The sequence below is a fragment of the Diabrotica virgifera genome, chromosome 9, assembly GCF_917563875.1.
Source record: "Diabrotica virgifera virgifera chromosome 9, PGI_DIABVI_V3a".
NCBI lineage: Eukaryota > Metazoa > Arthropoda > Insecta > Coleoptera > Chrysomelidae > Diabrotica > Diabrotica virgifera.
In genome coordinates this window covers 43,177,135-43,197,145 of record NC_065451.1, presented here as the reverse complement: position 1 = coordinate 43,197,145, position 20,011 = coordinate 43,177,135, and the positions used below count along the sequence as shown (strand labels likewise).

General features: G+C 30.3%; 1 protein-coding gene across 1 annotated transcript in view; it reads left to right on the top strand.

The window, feature by feature from the left end:
- Nucleotides 1-20,011, top strand: part of LOC126892956 (lipase member H-like) — a 113,962-nt gene that overhangs the window by 32,067 nt on the left and 61,884 nt on the right. The window contains exons 4-5 of the mRNA XM_050662898.1: nt 2,016-2,164; nt 7,266-7,514. Coding sequence (XP_050518855.1) covers nt 2,016-2,164; nt 7,266-7,514 — 398 coding nt within the window. The remainder of the gene's footprint in view (nt 1-2,015; nt 2,165-7,265; nt 7,515-20,011) is intronic.

Sequence of the window (20,011 nt, the reverse complement as noted above, 5' to 3'; positions counted from 1 at the left end):
TTATTTTTATGTATTTTTTCGATAAATTTATTGATAAATTCAAATTTCAATTAAACTCTCCCCTAAAATGGCATTTGAAAATAATTCAAATATGTTTATAATTTGTTTTTTAATAACGTCGCGGGGATTAAGTATTTTGTAACGCCGTTTCGATAATTGGGTTCCTGGTAATTTTTTACTAATTAAGAAAAATTTTTTGGTCGTTTTTTCTTCTTCTTTTTTTTTCTTGGAGTTAAATTACTACTGGCCCTTTTAGGGTTAAATTTTATTAAGAATGTCGAATCTCTGATTTGTAGATTCTTGACCTAAAAATATTAAGATTTAACTAAAATCTCTTAAATAAAATGTGGCTACTTACTGAGTTACATGGTGTTTTATTTAAAAATTTAAAAATTATTGTTACCAAGTACTTTAAAACTATTTGACGTATCCTTATCATACTTGGCAGAAAGTGTGGCTATTTTACACCCTACAAAATTGTGATTAATAAACGTTTCTAGCTAGTGCCAGAGGCGTACGACAGGGAATAGTGAATGATTGACCCTTCCCAAATTCTACGCCACTGAGTGAATTACTATTTTAGCGAAATTTTTCGATTCTCCAATACTTTGTATGTAAATAACTTTATTGGTATAGATATAGTCATCAGTTTGAGAGATATTGGAAGTTTAAAATGAATGAATGGATGAATCAAAATAACTATGCCGTTTCATTTTTAACGTCCAATATCTCGAAAACTAATGACTTAATGGTTACCAGTAAAGAGTATATTATTTACATAGAAAGTATTGGAGAATCGAAAAATTTCGCTAAAATAGTAATTCCCTCAGTGGCGTAGAATTTGGGAAGGGTCAACCATTAACTATCCCCTGTCGTACGCCTCTGGTAGTAGCTAGAAACTTTTATTTATCACAATTTAGTAAACTGTATAGTACCCACACTTTCTGCCAAGTATGCTAAGGATATGTCAAATAGTTTGACAGAATGGTAAAAATAATTTTTTAAATTTTAAATAGAACACCCTGTAAATCAGTAAGTGGCCACATTTTATTTAAGTGATTTTAGACCAATCTTAATATTTTTAGGTCTAGAATCTACAACTTAGAGATTCGACATTCTTAATGAAACTTAACCCTAAAACTGCCCTCAGTAATATAACTCCAAGAAAAAAAAAAGAAGAGGAAAAAGAGACAAAAAAATTTGTTAATTAGTAAAAAATTCCTAGGAACCCAATTATCGAAACGGCATTTCAAAAAATTTAATTTCCGCGACGTTATTAAAAAACAAATTATAAATAAATTTGAATAATTTTCAAATGCCATTTTAGGGGAAAGTTTAATTGAAATTTGAATTTATCAATACATTTGTCGAATATATACATAAAAATAAAAATTATAAGATTTAATACAGGTGAATATTTCTTTGGCAACAACCGCGTTTTTGCAATCGAAAATAGAGTAACATTGAAAAGCAAATTCAATATCTCAAAAAATATTAAATATTTTTTAAACAATTTTTTTTTCGCTTAATACTGATAACATAGCGCAATTTCTCCTCTAAAATAGGATATTTTATATTGCTTATTTAAAACGTTAAAAATAAATTTTTGCAAATTTGTTTTTAAAGTTTTATGTATAATTATTTAAATAAATAGGAGCTCAAATTTAATTTAGTAAGTCTTATGTGAAATATTTACCCTTCAGCTTTGCAGAAAATAATCCTGTAGACCTTCATTAGTAATTTAATGACCTTAGCAGTTAAAAAAATATTTTTTTTGCAAAAATGACCCTTTTTTAATTATTTAAACAACGATCCCCTTGTATGATTTGGATACTTTTTTGAAAATATCTTTTGTACCCACATAAACTTTGATATAAAATTTGTTTCAACCTGTATGAATTTACATTTTGATTTACATGTAGTGTAATTTTATTTTACTAGACTAATATTAGTTTGGTTGTGTATATGTATAAAAATTGTAAAGAAAAATTGTATACCTACCTAATTATTTACAGATTAAATCCTGAAGTGCCCCAGATTTTAAGTACTGGTGATACTGAATCTTTAAAAAAGTCAAATATCAACTATAGTCGGCCTACCGTTATTTTTTTTCATGGATTTTTGGAATCATCAAAGTCTGATAATGCAGTACAAATGAGAAATGGTAAATATTTTTTTAATATAAAGGCACAGCCTCCTTTACTTTACAAGCCATGAAGAGAAAAAGGCAACGTCGCAATTGATGACGTTGGTAGTCTGACTTTCGGACTACCGCTTTCGAAACCACGATTTTAAAGTAAAATTCAAGTAAAATTTATAGTATTTTTGAGTGGAACAGAAAAATATATTAATTAGAATCTTTTACAAAATCAAATTAAAAGTAATTCCTTGTAAGTAACGTTTATTATTCAAAAAACAAACAATGACAAGAACATGTGTAAAATACTTTATTTTAAATAAATAATATCTTATTTTAAATTATATACAAAATATCGCTAGAAATAACTATAAAATCAATTGCTCACAATGTTTGATGTGCATTGTTGGGGTTTAGAGTAGATAACTTTCTTTTTGCACGATTGATCATTTTTGACTGTTTACCGTGACAGATTTTACGTCAGTAGGTGACATTTACTAGCAACTCTACGGTAAGTAATCCAACTCGACGGTAAGTACCTACTCCAACTTGACGGTAAGTAATTCACTTACGGTCGAGTTAAAAAATCTCTTAATTTTAATTTATTTTTTGAAAGAATAAAGAAAACTAACGAATTATTTATTAATATTGAAACTTATGATACAATTTGTTAAATTATTTAATGATATCCCACTTTTTTGGGCTGTGGTTTCACTTCTAACGGAAACTCCTGCAGAATCGCATACATTAGTAGTATTACTAGTATTAGAATAATTGCGGAACACCCTTCTTCCCAAGCCCGTTCAATTTCTTCAAATTCACTTTCGCTCATATTTTAATTTATAATAATCAAAATTGTACTTAAAATTATTGACAACTAAATAAAAACTCAATTCTCCATTGTTGTTATGCACCCTAGTTACTACCTAACAACCAAAGTATCTATCTTGATAAAATGAATGAAACTAGTCAATATGACGAAAACGTTTAATTTTATAATTTATAATGGTATAAATCGTGCAAAATACGTTATAAGCATGTCGAACGTTAAGGGTAACCGATCTCAGACAGTAATTGGAGTCGTCGCGCCGCTCCTCCTCCAAACAATTGTCTTCGATCGGTATAAAACCCTTACCGTTCTCCATACTTAATACTATTTTTGTTATCGCTTTTATCGTTATTTTTCTTTTTATACTTTTTTGAAGATTCATTACTTTGATGGCTGAAATTTTTGTTTAATTATCTAAAACAATATTACACATAATTTTTATAACAGCAGAATAAACTTTGAAGGTATTTTCCCCACAATCACACAAAAATTCAAAATTTAAGTGAAATCCTTCATGCTGTTGTAAACGTTTCATTACCAAAGATCATAATAACATCAGGTGACAATAATTGTTTTGCAAAAATAATTTTTTAAGATTGGGATTCTTCATAATAAATTCAAATGTTGAACAAAGGTGATAATAAATAAATTTTACTGAATCCGTTGCTAAGCACAAACCATCCATTTTCAAAGAATCATAGTAATCTGCTCCAGTTGTCTCTCCTTTACTGCAAAAAACAAGCTGTTTAACCAGAATCATCTTAATAACACACCTTTTAAAGCTCTTCATAATTTGTAGCACGAAATATTGTAAAATTTTTCAGTTTATCTGTAAATATGGTGAATATTGTATACAAATACATAAGAAATAACAGACTAAACCGGTCTACCAGTAGATGTTGCCAAGTTTCAACTTCATGGCTTGTTAAGTAAAGGTGGCTATGATAAAGGTTAACATTACCATCATCATCATTACACAAACTGTAGCTTCCACTGCTTAACACAGATATCTCTGTGTTGTCTTCAGTGATCTCAATCTTTTGCCCTGTAGATCCAAAGACTAAACATTTGGTTTTTCTGAGTTTATTTTAATGCAGTTTTCTCTCTCGACGTGCCATTTTAGATAACTTTTCCCCAACATTTAATAATGTTGGGGGAAAATGTAACCTTGCTTGAATTGTATGGAGATTATTGCTATTATCGGTGCTATTATCTCCAATTTTTACCATAGCAGTTTTATTTCAGTACAGATTTTTATTGACACAAATATCGTTTTCATCTATTCCTATAATTTGTAGAGTCTGCATTATTTTTAGGTATCGTACTTTATCGAATGCCTTTTCAAAGTCACGAAATATGCAAATACATATTTTCTTTGATTACGGCATTTTTGTCACGGACTCAATAGAGAACGAAAACATGCATTGTTTCGGAAAAAATCAAACAAGCTTATATTTTTCTAAAACTTCTTCTGTTAGTTTATTTTTATGAAGGTAAAATTTCTACTCACAGATTTAGCCGCTAATTGTTTATTAATTGTTTAAACAATAGCAATTATTGCTTTGTATAAATAATTTTAAAAAATATCGTTGAATTCATCATTTTAGTTTGATAAAATATGTTTCTATTTTGTTTTTGATTGTTCTGAATCCGAATATGGCATTATAGTTTTAAAATTCAAAAATTTTGAGCTCTTATACAGCATGTCTGCGTAAATAGGAACCATATGGGAAACTTAATTATGAATTTTACGAAAAAAAGTTATTCTTCATAAAATGCTTTGCATAGTCTAAATCTAAAACTCAACCATCAGATATCAAATTATATCAATTTTATACGAGGTATGTCAAAAATATGAATTTCGTTAAAGAGTAAACAAAATACCTTTATATTTCAGAATATCAAAAATTGTTATTATGAAAAGTTGTTTGGAATTAGAAACAGTGTTTTTTAATCTGAGATTATATCCTTCTAATTGAAAAAATATTCACATACTTTTAACTCTCTCAATTTTCCCAAAAATAAGTTGTTTATTTTATGTCTAAAGTAAATAGTCTAGGGCGCATCTGTTTTGAGATGGACGTTGAGAGGTGACTCAAATTTTTTTGCAGAAATTGCTTAAAAATAACTCATATAATAATATTTGAGTTATCCTTCCACTCAAAATAGTCCGGAACATTGTTTAAATAATCAAAATGTCAAAATATGAAGGAAAAATTCGATTTTTTTATTGGTTCTTTGATTATAACTTTAAACCTATTCATTTCTGAGAAAAGTTGTACTGATATAAAAGTTGCGCAATTAAATTTTCTACAATATAAAATTGGCTACAAATTTATGAACTAGCAACCCTTGTTGCAAAATACCAATAATTGCGAAAAAAAAACATACAAAAGCAAGTATTCGCATTTTAGGTTTTTCAATCATTTATGCTAAACTTTGGACCTTCATATTTTACCCAGAAAAACTTTATGATATAGTAAAACAACACTGCAAATTTCATTAAGATCGGTTTAATAGATTTTGCGAAATAAATTTTGAAATCCAGCTTTCGCAAATGAATTTTAATGTTGCAGGACTTAAAATAAAGCAGATAGCAAGTTGAATTTTTTTTGCTTATAGAAGTGTACTGTACCTTTAATTTGCAATTTGCAAAATTAAAATCGATTAATTACCACGGCGTCAGGAAATTTTTTAAATAAACATTAATTTTTGGTGCTACGCGCAGGACAGCGGTGTTCGATTCACCAAGTTGATTTCCACCAAAATTTCTTCCAATCTTTATCTAAAATATTATTTTCTTACTCTATATTTTGTTGTATTTTAATATTTTAATTCCACAAAAATCAAACGAATTTTATTATTGTTTGTGAAATATTGTTTAAACAAATGCATATTTTTAAACATAATAAACTTTTATTCTCTAATTTAAAATATATGAACAAAAAAAGTTTTTGCTAAAAAAAGTGTTATTTTAAGGGATGGAGCATGTGTTTTTATTTTGCAATAAACAAATTTATTTATTTATATTGAAAGGTAATAAAAATTAAAATGTATCAATCATTATCAAAGGTCATTGTACTGCCCAATCAGAGCAAACTCCGCTGTCCTGCGTGTAGCACCAATAATTAATGTTTATTTAAAAAAATTCCTGACGCCGTGGTAGTTAATCGATTTTAGGTTTGCAAATTGCAAATGAAAGATACAGATGATATATTTAAAATTCCTGACGCCGTGGTAGTTAATCGATTTTAGGTTTGCAAATTGCAAATGAAAAAAAATTCAACTTGCTATCTGCTTTATTTTAAGTCCTGCAACTTTTAAAAAACTGAATTTTTTTTGCGAAAGCTGGATTGCAAAATTTATTTCACAAAATCTATTAAACCGATATTAATGAAATTTACAGTGTTGTTTTACTATATCATAAAGTTTTTCTGGGTAAAATATGAAGGTACTAAGTGTAGCATGAATGGTTGAAAAACGTCAAATGCGAATACTTGTTTTTGTATGGATTTTTTCGCAATTATTGCTATTTTGCAACAAGGGTGACTATTTTTTAAATTTGTAGCCAATTCTATATGAATATGAATTAGAGCAAATTTAAGTTATTTAAGTGAAAATTGTATTAGTTACACATTTTTAAATCATTTTTAAACAAAATTCAGGTAAGGCTCACTTTCCGTCCATGCCGTACTTGTGCCCATACAGTTTATTTATTTTCGTTACAACTATAAGATATCTTAAATATTCTTCTTTTATGTCCAATTTTTACAATTTTATTTTATAAATTAGTTAAAGAATTATATTAAAATAACTCAAGCGTGCGTTTCGCCGAACGCTAGTATACAGTGCGGCAATGTTTGTAAGAAGGGTGACTTTAGCGCTATAAATAAAAAATTATAGAAGCTATAGGTTTAATTTTAGAAAAGTCTTTATATACGGATATTTTTGTGAAATTTTCAGAATTTTTCAATAGTCAAGTAAGCTTTTTTGTAAGATTTATATTTTCGTAGTTATTAAAAAAAACAGTTAATTTCGCAGTTCATTTATTTAATAAAAAATTAAGCACCCACTTCTGGAGTAGAACTTTTTGATATGTTTTTTAGTAAACATTTCTTAATCAAATTACAAAAAGTTCTATCTTGTTTGATTTTTTCCGAAGTCAAAATTTCTGTTGACTCCCCTATATTATTGTTCCACAGTAGAAATAATTTTATTATTATTTTTTAATTGATTATATTTTTAAGGATCTAATTTACTGAACCTTACTACAATTCAATATTACTGTTTTTATTTTAGCATATTTGCACATAGGTGACTACAATGTTATCCTAGTAAATAACGAAAGATTGCTAGCAGGATTAGATTATTTAACAGCGGCTCTAAACTGTGAACCGATTGGCAAATTTTCCGCAAAATTTGTAGACTTCTTAGTAGGCCAAGGTTTACGACTATCTTCACTGCACATTATCGGCATAAGTCTGGGAGCTCAAATAGCTGGAATGACGGGAAAAAATATGAAGACTGGAAAAGCTAAACGAGTAACGGGTAAGTATAAGTAGAGAACTTTTAAGAATTCCAATGTTTTCTCTAACCTGGTGTAAGGACACCAGTAAGAATTCTCCTCTTTTTTCTTACGATGCCTATTTTTTCTGGATATTGACAATTACCATGGTTATCATAATTTTGCTTCTATCTATTCGGAATAGTCTGGCAGTAGACATATTGGACCACCTTCTCAGATTTTGGAGCCAAAATATTCTTCTACCTAGTTCTTTCTTTCCAAATATTTTTCCCTGGAGAATGAATTGCTACAAGCCATATACAGGGTGTCCAGAAACTCTACCGGCAAACGAAGACAGGAGATTCTTCAGATAATTTTAAGATAACTTAACCAAATTCATTTAGTCCGAAAATGCTTCCTAAGGGAGCTAGAGCTCTTTGAAGATGGCGTCTTGTAATTAGTTTTTGTTAAATACCTCCAGAATGCTTCTATTTAGAAAAACAAAAATTGGTGCGCGTATTTATCTTCAAGATATAAATCTAATCCATCTATTGCAAATTTCTAGTACCGATCATAGGCGCCCGTTTTAGGTAGGGCAACGGTTATTTTATCGCAAAACTTTTTTATCTTTAACTTTTATGCATTTCTGACACTGTATTATTAAATTGTGAAGTATTCTAGTACTAAAAGGTACTCTTGTTTTAAATCGGTAGGACACACTGTTTTCTAGAAAAATCGATTTGAAAATTTTTCGCTTTATGAATTAAAAAAAAATTTCAAAAAAAAAACTGTTTAGAAAGACGAAAACTGGTACATTTATTTATATTCCAGAGATAAATCGATTTCATTAATTGCGAATTTCTAGTACTGGTCATAGGCGTCCGTTTTGGGTAGATCAACTGTTATTTTATAGCATACCTTTCTTGTCTTGAATTTTTGAGCATTTTTGACACTAGATTATTAAATTATGAGGTATTCGAGAACTAAAAGTTACTCTTACTTTATGTTGGTAAAATACTTCGTTTTTTGTTGAAAAGTTCTTTCAATTTTTTTTCAAATTCCAAAAACGGGAAACTTTCAAATCGATTTTTCTAGAAAACGGTGTGTCCTACCGACTTAAAACTGGAGTACCTTTAAGTACTAGAATACCTCACAATTTAATAATCCGGTGTTAGAAATGCATGAAAGTTAAGGACAAAAAAGTTATGCCATAAAATACCCGTTGCTCTACCCAAAACCGACGCCTATGACCGGTACTAGAAATTTGCAATGGATCGAATCGATTTATCTCTGAAAATTAAATATGCATACCAATTTTCGTTTTTCTAAATAGAAGCGTTCTAGAGGTATTTAAGAAAAACTAATTTCATGACGCCATCTTCAAAGAGCTCTAGCTCCCTTAAGAAGCATTTTCGGACTACACACCCTGTATTTCTGTCGAAATGAACCGAGGGATTTATTCCAGAAGATCAAATTCCTTACCAGAGAATTTAAACCTCAAACGTGGTCTGTAATAGATAAGGAAGGTGATCTAAAGACCGATACTGACGAAATATTAGAAACATGGCGAAACTACTGTGGCGAGCTATATAAAAACAACGAGGTATCAGCAGAAAATCAGTGGCCATCTGACTACCCTAGAGAACCTACGATCTTACTCGCTGAAGTCAAAGATGCAATTAAATCACTAAAGAGAAATAAATCCCCAGGCATTGATTCAATAACATGTGAAATACTACAGTTACTGGGTGACAAAGGATTACATATCATCCATTCTATCTGTGTCGCTGTTTGGAATTCATGAAAATGGCCATCTGATTGGTGTACCTCGATTTATATCTCACTACATAAAAAAGGAACTACTACCAGGTGTGAAAACTACCGCACAGTGTCACTAATAACACATGCTAGTAAAACCTTGTTTCAAATCATCAAAAATTGATTAAAAACCTATCTACATTACCAAATACCTCAGGTAAAAGCGGGGTTTATAAAGGGTAAAGGTACAAGGGAACAAATCCTGAACCTGAGGCAACTCATTGAAAAATCTAGAGAATTTCAAGTACCTATGATTATATGCTTCGTTGACTACCAAAAGGCATTTGAATGTGTAAGCTGGATAAATCTGTGGTCAATTTTAATAGAAATGGGCACACCAATTCACCTGGTGACACTTTTTAAAAATCTGTACCACTTCAATATAGCGACAGTATGACTAGATCATAAGTTCCCAAACCAATTCAAGATCGAGAGAGGTGTTAGACAAGGATGCGTGTTGTCACCTGACTTATTTAACATTTATGATGAACATGTAATGAGGATGGTTTTACAAGGATGGGCCGGTGGAGTAACAGTAAGTAGCGGATAGGAAAATCAAACGAGCAAGAAATGTTTGATTTTCTGCGAAGAGGTATGGTACTATGGAAAAGGTATAACCGTATTGGTATGGCAACTAAAGTTTGGAAAGACAGATATATCTTTCAAAATATCAAGATGTGACTGGTAAATGCCCTTGTATTCTCAATATTTCTATACGGAGCAGAGACTTGGACTCTTCGCGCATGCGAGCGCCAAAAAATGGATGCCTTTGAGATGTGATGCCTATACAATGTATAAAATACATAACATCTGATGATACAGATTTTGGTTCCATTGGTAAATCGTGATTTCTGAAAAGAGACTTTATCGTTGCGAACGTTGGTGTTGCTTTTCCTATCCGTTGTTTTATTTTAGTAGAGTCGTTCCATTAGCTGTATATGATGGTACTAAGATGTAATATGATAACTTTATTTTAAATAAATAATATCTTATTTTAAATTATATACAAAATATCGCTAGAAATAACTATAAAATCAATTGCTCACAATGTTTGATGTGCATTGTTGGGGTTTAGAGTAGATAACTTTCTTTTTGCACGATTGATCATTTTTGACTGTTTACCGTGACAGATTTTACGTCAGTAGGTGACATTTACTAGCAACTCTACGGTAAGTAATCCAACTCGACGGTAAGTACCTACTCCAACTTGACGGTAAATAATTCACTTACGGTCGAGTTAAAAAATCTCTTAATTTTAATTTATTTTTTGAAAGAATAAAGAAAACTAACGAATTATTTATTAATATTGAAACTTATGATACAATTTGTTAAATTATTTAATGATATCCCACTTGTTTGGGCTGTGGTTTCACTTCTAACAGAAACTCCTGCAGAATCGCATACATTAGTAATATTACTAGTATTAGAATAATTGCGGAACACCCTTCTTCCCAAGCCCGTTCAATTTCTTCAAATTCACTTTCGCTCATATTTTAATTTATAATAATCAAAATTGTACTTAAAATTATTGACAACTAAATAAAAACTCAATTCTCCATTGTTGTTATGCACCCTAGTTACTACCTAACAACCAAAGTATCTATCTTGATAAAATGAATGAAACTAGTCAATATGACGAAAACGTTTAATTTTATAATTTATAATGGTATCAATCGTGCAAAAAACGTTATAAGCATGTCGAACGTTAAGGGTAACCGATCTCAGACAGTAATTAATTGGAGTCGTCGCGCCGCTCCTCCTCCAAACAATTGTCTTCGATCGGTATAAAACCCTTACCGTTCTCCATACTTAATATACTATTTTTGTTATCGCTTTTATCGTTATTTTTCTTTTTATACTTTTTTGAAGATTCATTACTTTGATGGCTGAAATTTTTGTTTAATTATCTAAAACAATATTACACATAATTTTTATAACAGCAGAATAAACTTTGAAGGTATTTTCCCCACAATCACACAAAAATTCAAAATTTAAGTGAAATCCTTCATGCTGGTACTGGAAATTTGCAATAGATGGAATCGATTTATCTCTGAAAAGTAAATACGCATAACAATTTTCGTTTTTCTAAATAGAAGCGTATCTTTCACCTAAGACTTACTAAATTAAATTTGACCCCCAATTTATTTAATAATTACATATAAAATTTATAAACCAAATTTCCAAAAAAAGTATTTTTTTCTTTTTAAATAAGCACTATAAATTATTTTATTTAATAGGAGAAGTTGCGCTGTTACCAGTATTAAGCAAAAAAAATGGTTAAAAAATATTTAATAATTTATGAAATATTACATTTGTTTATCAAATAGGTTACTATATTTTCAATTGCAAAAACGGGGTTGTTACCCAAAGAATATAAAACTGTGTAAAACCTCGTTACTTTTATTTTTATTTTATGTATATTTTCGATAAGTGTATTGATAAATTCAAATTGCAATTTAACTCCCCTCGGATTAAACATTTTGAAATGCTGTTCCGATAATCCGCTTCCTGGGAATTTTTCACTAATTACCAAATTTTTTTGTCGTATTTTTTTCTTCTTTTTTCCTTATAGTAAAAGATATAGTTTTGCTTATAGAGGGGGTTTCATTAAGAATGTCCAATCTCTGAGTTGTGGATTCTAGACCTCAAAATATTAAGATTTAACAAAAATCACTTCAATAAAATATGGCTCCTTACTGAGTTACAGGGTGTTTTATTTAAAAATTTAAAAATTATTTTTGCTCAGTATTTTAAAACTATTCGACATATCCTTTTCATACTTAATAGAAAGTGTATGGACCATTCCACGAACATACGCCTGTTTTGGATTATTTCATATTGGAATAATTATTCCAATAAACAACAAGGTAATTTGCAATTTACTTTCGTTCTTCTTATTTTGCACAGTAAAATATTCGTTGTCGAAGTAATCCAAAACAGGCGTATGTTCGTGGAATAGGGTATAAGTACTATACACCCTATGAAATTATATTAAACACAGGTTTCCGACTATTACCAGAGGCGTACGACAGGCGGACAGGGGAAAGCAAATGGTTGAACTTCCCAAATTCTACGTCACTGGCGAAATTGCCATTTTAGCTCAATTTTTAGATTCTCCCATACTCTCAATGTAAATAACTTTCTTTTCAGTCGTAACGTTAAAGTCATTAGTTTTTGAGATATTTGCAGTTAACCATGTAACGGCACAGTTATTTTATTTTGATTAAGGTTTTGTGCCGCTTAATTTTTTATTTCAAATATCTCGAAAGCTAATGATTTTATCGTTAAGACTGCAGAGTATATTATTCAATGTTAACGATAAAATCATTAGTTTTTGAGATATTTGAAACTAAAAATTAAGCGGCTCAATATATTAATCAAAATAACTAAATAACTGTGCCGTTACATGTTCAATTTCAAATATCTCGAAAACTAATGACTGTATTGTTGCGAGTAAAAAGGAAGTTATTTAGATAGCCAGTATTAGAAAATTTAAAAATTGTGCTAAAATGGCAATTTCACCAGTGACGTAGAATGTGGAAAGGCTTAACCATTTGCTTTCCCCTGTCCGCCTGTCGTACGCCTCTGGTAATAGCTGAAAACCTGTATTTAACATAATTTCATACGGTGTATAGTACCTACACTTTCTACCAAGTATAAAAAAGATATGTGAAATAGTTTTAAAATACTGAGCAAAAATAATTTTTAAATTTTTAAATAAAACACCCTGTAACTTAATAAGAAGCCATATTTTATTAAAGTGATTTCGGTTAAATCTTAATATTTTGAGGTCTAGAATCAACAACTCAGAGATTGGTCATTCTTAATGAAACCCCCTCTATAAGCAAAACTATATTATCTTTTACTATAAGGAAAAAAACAAGAAGAAAAACGACAAAAAAAATTTTTTAATTAGTAAAAAATTCCCAAGAACGCGATTATCGGAACAGCATTTCAAAATATATAATCCCCGCGACGTTATTAAAAAAACAAATTATAAACAAATTAGATCAATTTTTAAATGTCATTTTAGAGGGGTGTTAAATTTAAATTTATCGATACATTTATCACAATCATACATAAAAATAAAAGTAATGAGATTTTAAGCAGGTTTATATTATTCCTAGTTTTTGCAATTAAAAATATAGTAACAATTGATAAACAAATTAACTATCTCATAAATTATTAAATATTTTTTAACCAATTTTTTTTGGTTAATACTGGTAACATAGCGCAACTTTTCCTATTAAATAAAATAAATCTATAGTGCTTATTTAAAACGCAAAAATTATTTTTTTGCAAATTTGATTTTTAAATTATATATATGATTATTTAAATAAATAGGGGGTAAAATTTAATTTATTAAGTCTTAGGTGACAGATTTGTCCTTCGACTATGTGGAAAAATACCCTAAAGACCTTCATTAAAATATAAATTACCTCAGCAATTAAAAAAGTAAATATTGTGCAAAAATTACCACGTTTTAATTATTAAACAATCATCCCCTTATATATACAGTCCTCGGCCTGTAGTTGTGATCAGAACTCTTACGGAGATCTAAATCATATATTTTTCGGTTGCAAAAAACATTTAAAAAAATCCAATGATTTAATTTGTACACTTATTGAAATGAAATATTTTCTTCCATTAAACCTCACACACATTTTGTTAGCTGCCAATAAAAACACCTTGGAACTTTTAGTAAATTTTATTAAAGAAAATAAAATACAAATTTAAAACGGCATAACCCACATCTCTGTAGTTATACTATAAGAAAATTCCTTTTACAACTTTCTGTGGCAAATGGACTTGATTCCATGCCATTATCTTTCCACACACACACACACATCCCCTTATATGATTTTAATACTTCTTTAAAAATATCTTTTGTATTCACCTAAACTTTGATATAAAATTTATTCCAGCCTGTACGGAATTGCGTTTTGATTTTTTTTTTTATTTTATTAGGCTAGTTATGTATAGCTGTTTGTCTCATCATGTCAATTGCTTGTTGGTTAACTTGTTCTTCTTAAGGTGCCGTGTCTGTATTCAGACGTTGGCCGTCATCATGTTTACTGAAACCTCTATCAGCTGCTGCGCGTAATAATTCTTCTACCGTGGAATCACACCATTGTCTAATATTACGCAACCATGAAAGTTTCTATCGACCAATCTATCCCTTTCCCCTCACTTTTCCTTGCATAATAAGGCGAAGTAGATGGTATTTAGGTCCTCTGATTATTTGGCCCAAGTATTCTGTTTTTCTCCTCTCTATGATGTTTATTAGCAGTCATGCTGAATTTATCATTTGGAGAACATGTTCATTGAAAGTATGCAAAACCCACGATATCTTAGGATTCGTCGATAGCACCACAGTCCGAATGCTTCTAATTTATTTATCATTGTGGTTTTTAACATCCTTGTCTCACAACCATACAATAATATAGACCACACGTAACATTTTACGACCTTCTTGCGAATGTTCATCGACAGGCTTCGGTTACATAAAACTGGTTTCCAGGTCATAAAAGCCTTACGTGATATTTCAATCCTGGTTATATTATCTTCATCACAATCGCAATTTACATTTAACCAACTGCCAAGGTATTTAAAATGATTTATCCATTCTATCCCCTCTTTATCGAGAGAAATTACACCTTGATCTACATTTATCTTTCCAACTGCTATTCACTTTGTCTTTGAAATATTGATTTTGAGGCCTTTCCGATAACTTGATTCATTGACTAGATTTACTAATGTCTGGCAAAATGATTTTGATTTTGGTCTACTTTGATTTTTTGGTATTGAGATTAAGTAGGTGTAAGTTTTCTACTTATATCTGATATGCGCAGCATTATTCTTTGCAAACCATCTATGCTATCTGCAAAACCTACTGCGTCGTCGGCATATCTAATGTTGTTTAGACGCAGTTCGTTGACTAATCCGCCTTCCTGAAGTTCTCCTAGTGATTGCTCGCATTAATTTAGGTTCACATATTAAATAACACCGGTGACAGAAAGCATCCTTGTCTCACTCCTCTATATATGGAAACTGCCTCTGTCAACTGGACATCCACTTCAATGTTGGCTGTTAAGTAATATGGCTTTTAAAAATGTTTTAAGTAAGTGGCTTATGTATGTACATAGTCTTCGAATATTTTTTATTTAATTTTTTGGTATAGTTGCGAAGGTATACTTTAACTAGAACAAAGCCTTTTAACTAGTTAAGACTTTAACTAGTTTTTGGGGGATTTTTCCAGTTAGACATATTTTCTTAAATAGTATTATTATTCATTTTATTCCTTATTCCTCCATAAGTTTTATAAATTGTGCATAAGATGTGCCAGGCCTTACAGCTTCATCTTTAGTTTTTTTAATAGCTGACGTGACTTCTTTAATTGTAATCAGGGGTTCTGCATTTCCTGTGCAAAAGTTACGTCCACATATGTATTCAAAGTATTACACACTTAGTAATAGTTTACCTTGGTTATTTTTGCCAAACACCCAAATATTCTATTATGTTATGCTTGCAGTTTCTTTAACTTTTTTGTGTATATTGAATGAATGGTGTTTAAGTTCCAATAGCTGTAGTTCCACACATTGTCCTCATAGTCGTGTACCTCTGGTTTACACTCTGTTTTCTGTGTTGGTCTTTTAGTAGCCCGATGTCGTGTCTTCGGTTGAAACTACGTCGATTCTTCTTGAGCCTAAGTCCAATTTTCCCAGTCAGTGGGTTATGGTCTGACTTGATATCGGCTCCTGGTTGTCTTGACTGATGTTATGCTGTTATAGAATGTAGCTATTCTAAATGGGAAATAAGCCACAATTTAACTAAAAAAATTAAAATTTTGGTATTGTCAAAAGGTTTAAACTAAGCTGTTACTCATCTATGTATTCCAAAATTAGACATAATTAGCTCAGTGGAGAAAATATCCCAGTTTTGATCAACTCACGAAAAAGAACAATATAGGGTACTTAGCCCAATTAAAGTACAATCTGACCCCAAAAAATATAAAGGAAGGATGAAAATTTGAAAATAGGTAGCTGAAATTGTCTATTATTATATAAGAAAAAGTTTACAATTCTACATCCCCTCCATTTTACAAAAATGGAGGGGAATACCCCCCTCTCGAAGATGAAAAAATACATTCAGTATAAGACCGAAATTGAGTATATAGAGTTTTTTCACTAAGCCAATACTTTTCGAGTTATTTGCGAGTGAATATGTTCATATTTAATAAAATAAAATATTTTTTGGACGGTTTTTCTGGGATAACTCAAAAAGTAAGTATTTTAGCAAAAAAATATTCCTACCAAAAATATAGCCTATAAAATATTTAAAAAAAAATGGTGTATTATACATGAGGTCTGTAGACCCAGTAAAAGCAGAGTTGCAGCTAATGAAAAGTAGGTTCTTCTTCGTCAAATTCTAAATCGAATATTTTAATGTGAAATAACCCACTTTTAGAGGAAAATTCATTTTAACTTTTTTAAAGTGTTTAAAAAACGTTTATTTTTGTTTTTTAAAAAAACTTGTAGTATTAAAAGTAAGTGAATTATGCCCAAAATATTGTTGGTCCCTTTTATTTTTTGGTAAAAAATCGCAAAAATCACCCATTAATTAGCATCACATATACATTTTAACATTACCACTTCAGAAGTTACTTTGTCTATGTATTATTTATATGATCTGTATCTATTTGTTTTTAAGTTATTTCCATAAACAATTACGATTTTTTTCAAAATTAAAACAAATGTTTTATTTTAAACCCAATGTCTTTTAAAACTGAGCACTTTGAACCAATAAAACTTATAGATAATATAAACAATACATAACTAAAGTAACTTGTAAAGCGGTAACGATTAATTTTATTTGAGAAGATAGTTAAGGGGTGATTTTCGCCATTTTTTTTACCAAAAAATAAAAGGGACCAACAATATTTTGAGCGCAACTCACTTACTTTTAATGATAGAAGTTTTTTTAAAAACAAAAATAAACCATTTTTTAAACACTTTAAAAAGTTGTAATGAATTTTCCGCGAAAAGTGCTCCGTTTTTTGGTTATTTCACATTGAAATATTCGATTTCGAATTTGACGAAGAAGAACCTACATTTCATTAGCTGCAACTCTGCTTCTACTGGGTCTGCACTAGCCTGTAGATCTCACGCATACACCATTTTTTTCAATTTTTTATAAGCTATATTTTTACTAAGAAAATTTTTTCGCTAAAATACTTACTTTTTGAGTTATCCCCGAAAAACCGTCCAAAAACATTTTTTTTGGTTCAAAATGAGAACACATTCACTCGCAAATACACTGAAAAAAATATTGTACATAGTAGGGGAACAAGGGGCTTGTTGTAATAGGGGTAAGCAGTAACACGGCTATTTCACAGGTTATTTGAACGTTTTAACTAATTTAGCTGACTCAATATTATTCTCTTATCGCCCTGCAAATAAGACCGTCTAGCCAGTCATCCTCCGATAGTTGCAAATAGTAGTCTTGTGCACGTGCTTCATTTGGATGAGGTAATATATTTATAGTGTCTTTCTTTTGGAAGATGAGCAAAAGTTTAAAATAGCAGTTTTTGAATTTTGGTCCGATCATTTGTTGCTTCAAAAATTTCAAAATAAAACTAAAATTTCGAAAATAAAAAATTTGCTACACCTTTTGCAAAAATGACCTTAAGACTTTTATATTACACGAAAAGTTAAGTCAAACAATCCATATAATGTACAAAAAATTTTAAGGCGATTCGTCAATTAGTTTAAATCTTATTCCATTTGTTTATCTTTTTTTCTTGAAAATTCGTGTAAAAATACCAACTTTTGAAATCCCAAAATAGATTTACTCTATAGTCAATATTAACAAAGCTATAGCTATTCAAATTGTTTTCAAGCCAAAAATGAATACATTCGTAAAATGTTTTCGGGATGATAAAAATGAGCTTTTATTAATTTTTTTAAATGCTTTGAAAATACAAGTGTTCTTCTTTTATGTGATTTCTACATAATTGCTGTATAATTATTATTTTCTGAACAATATATATATATATATATATATATATATATATATATATATATATATATATATATATATATATATATATATATATATATATATATATATAAGATGTAGATCTTTGAAACACACTCAGTGAACCAAAGATTGTTCGTAAGGGGATTTTTCCACATTCTCTATTTCATCTATTTTATATATATATATATATATATATATATATATATATATATATATATATATATATATATATATATATATATACATCCTACTATCAATTTGGCATCGATACATTATGCATTTACCATCGATTTGGCATCGTCTTGCAAAGTGGCATCTGTATATCGATGCCACTTTACACTACCTTAATAACTTTATTCCTGTACTTGCTACCAGAAGTCTAATCAGCTCGGTAGTTAGAGATTTGATTCCTTGATGTTACTTTAATATATCAGCTTTCCTTGTTTACCTCTTACTAAGTTATATAAGTTTATTCCATAAAATGTTTGAGTCCAAAATGATCGTACAGTGAAAATATTATATACATTTAGTTCAGTGTTTTACCGTTTTGTCGCTGCCGTTATATACATGAAAACGTATATCCCACTTTCATTATCAATCATTTTGGCATCAGAAATTTGGCATCACTGTTGAATACAATATTATTCACAACGAAAAATAGACAATTTGAGAATGTATATATTATTTTCATAAAGAAATCAGTCTGGCATCATGTTTTATTGTTTTCACCCAATTTTGAAAAAATGTGAAAACTTTGTATTATCCACGTCCGTCTGTCCGTCTGTCTGTAACCACAACTCCTCCGTCAATATACCAGCTAGAATGACAAATGAGGTATCAAATGAAAGCTGATAATCCAAGGATGGTACTAAAGGTGAGATATTTGACCTTGGCGGTCTGTCCGTCGGTCTTTACGACCGCGAATATAACTCCTCCATCATTATACCAGGTAGAATGACAAATGAGGTGTCAAATGAAAGCATATAATCCAAGGATGGTACTAACGGTGAGATATTTGACATAGGCTGTCTTTCCGTCGGTCTCTCCGACCGCAAATATAACTCCTCCGTCATTATACCAGGTAGAATGACAAATGAGGTGTCAAAAGAAAGCTTATAATACAAGGATGGTACTAAAGGTGAGATATTTGACTTAGGCGGTCTGTGACTCGGTCCCTCCGACCGCGAATATAACTTATCCGTCATTATACCAGGTAGAATGACAAATGAGGTGTCAAATGAAAGCTGATAATCCTAGGATAATACTAAAGGTGAGATATTTGACCTAGGCTGTCTTTCCGTCGGTCCCTCCGACCGCGAATATAACTCCTCCGTCATTATACCAGGTAGAATGACAAATGAGGTGTCAAAAGAAAGCTTATAATACAAGGATGGTACTAAAGGTGAGATATTTAACTTAGGCGATCTGTGCGCCGGTCCCTCCGACCGCCAATATAACTCCTCCATCATTATACCAGGTAGAATGACAAATGAGGTGTCAAATGAAAGCTTATATTCCAAGGATGGTAATAAAGGTGAGATATTTGACCTAGGCTGTCTTTCCGACGGTCCGTACGACCGGGAATATAACTCCTCCGTCATTATACCATGTAGAATGAGAAATGAGGTGTCAAATGAAGGCTGATATTCCAAGGATGGTACTAAAGGTGAGATATTTGACCTAC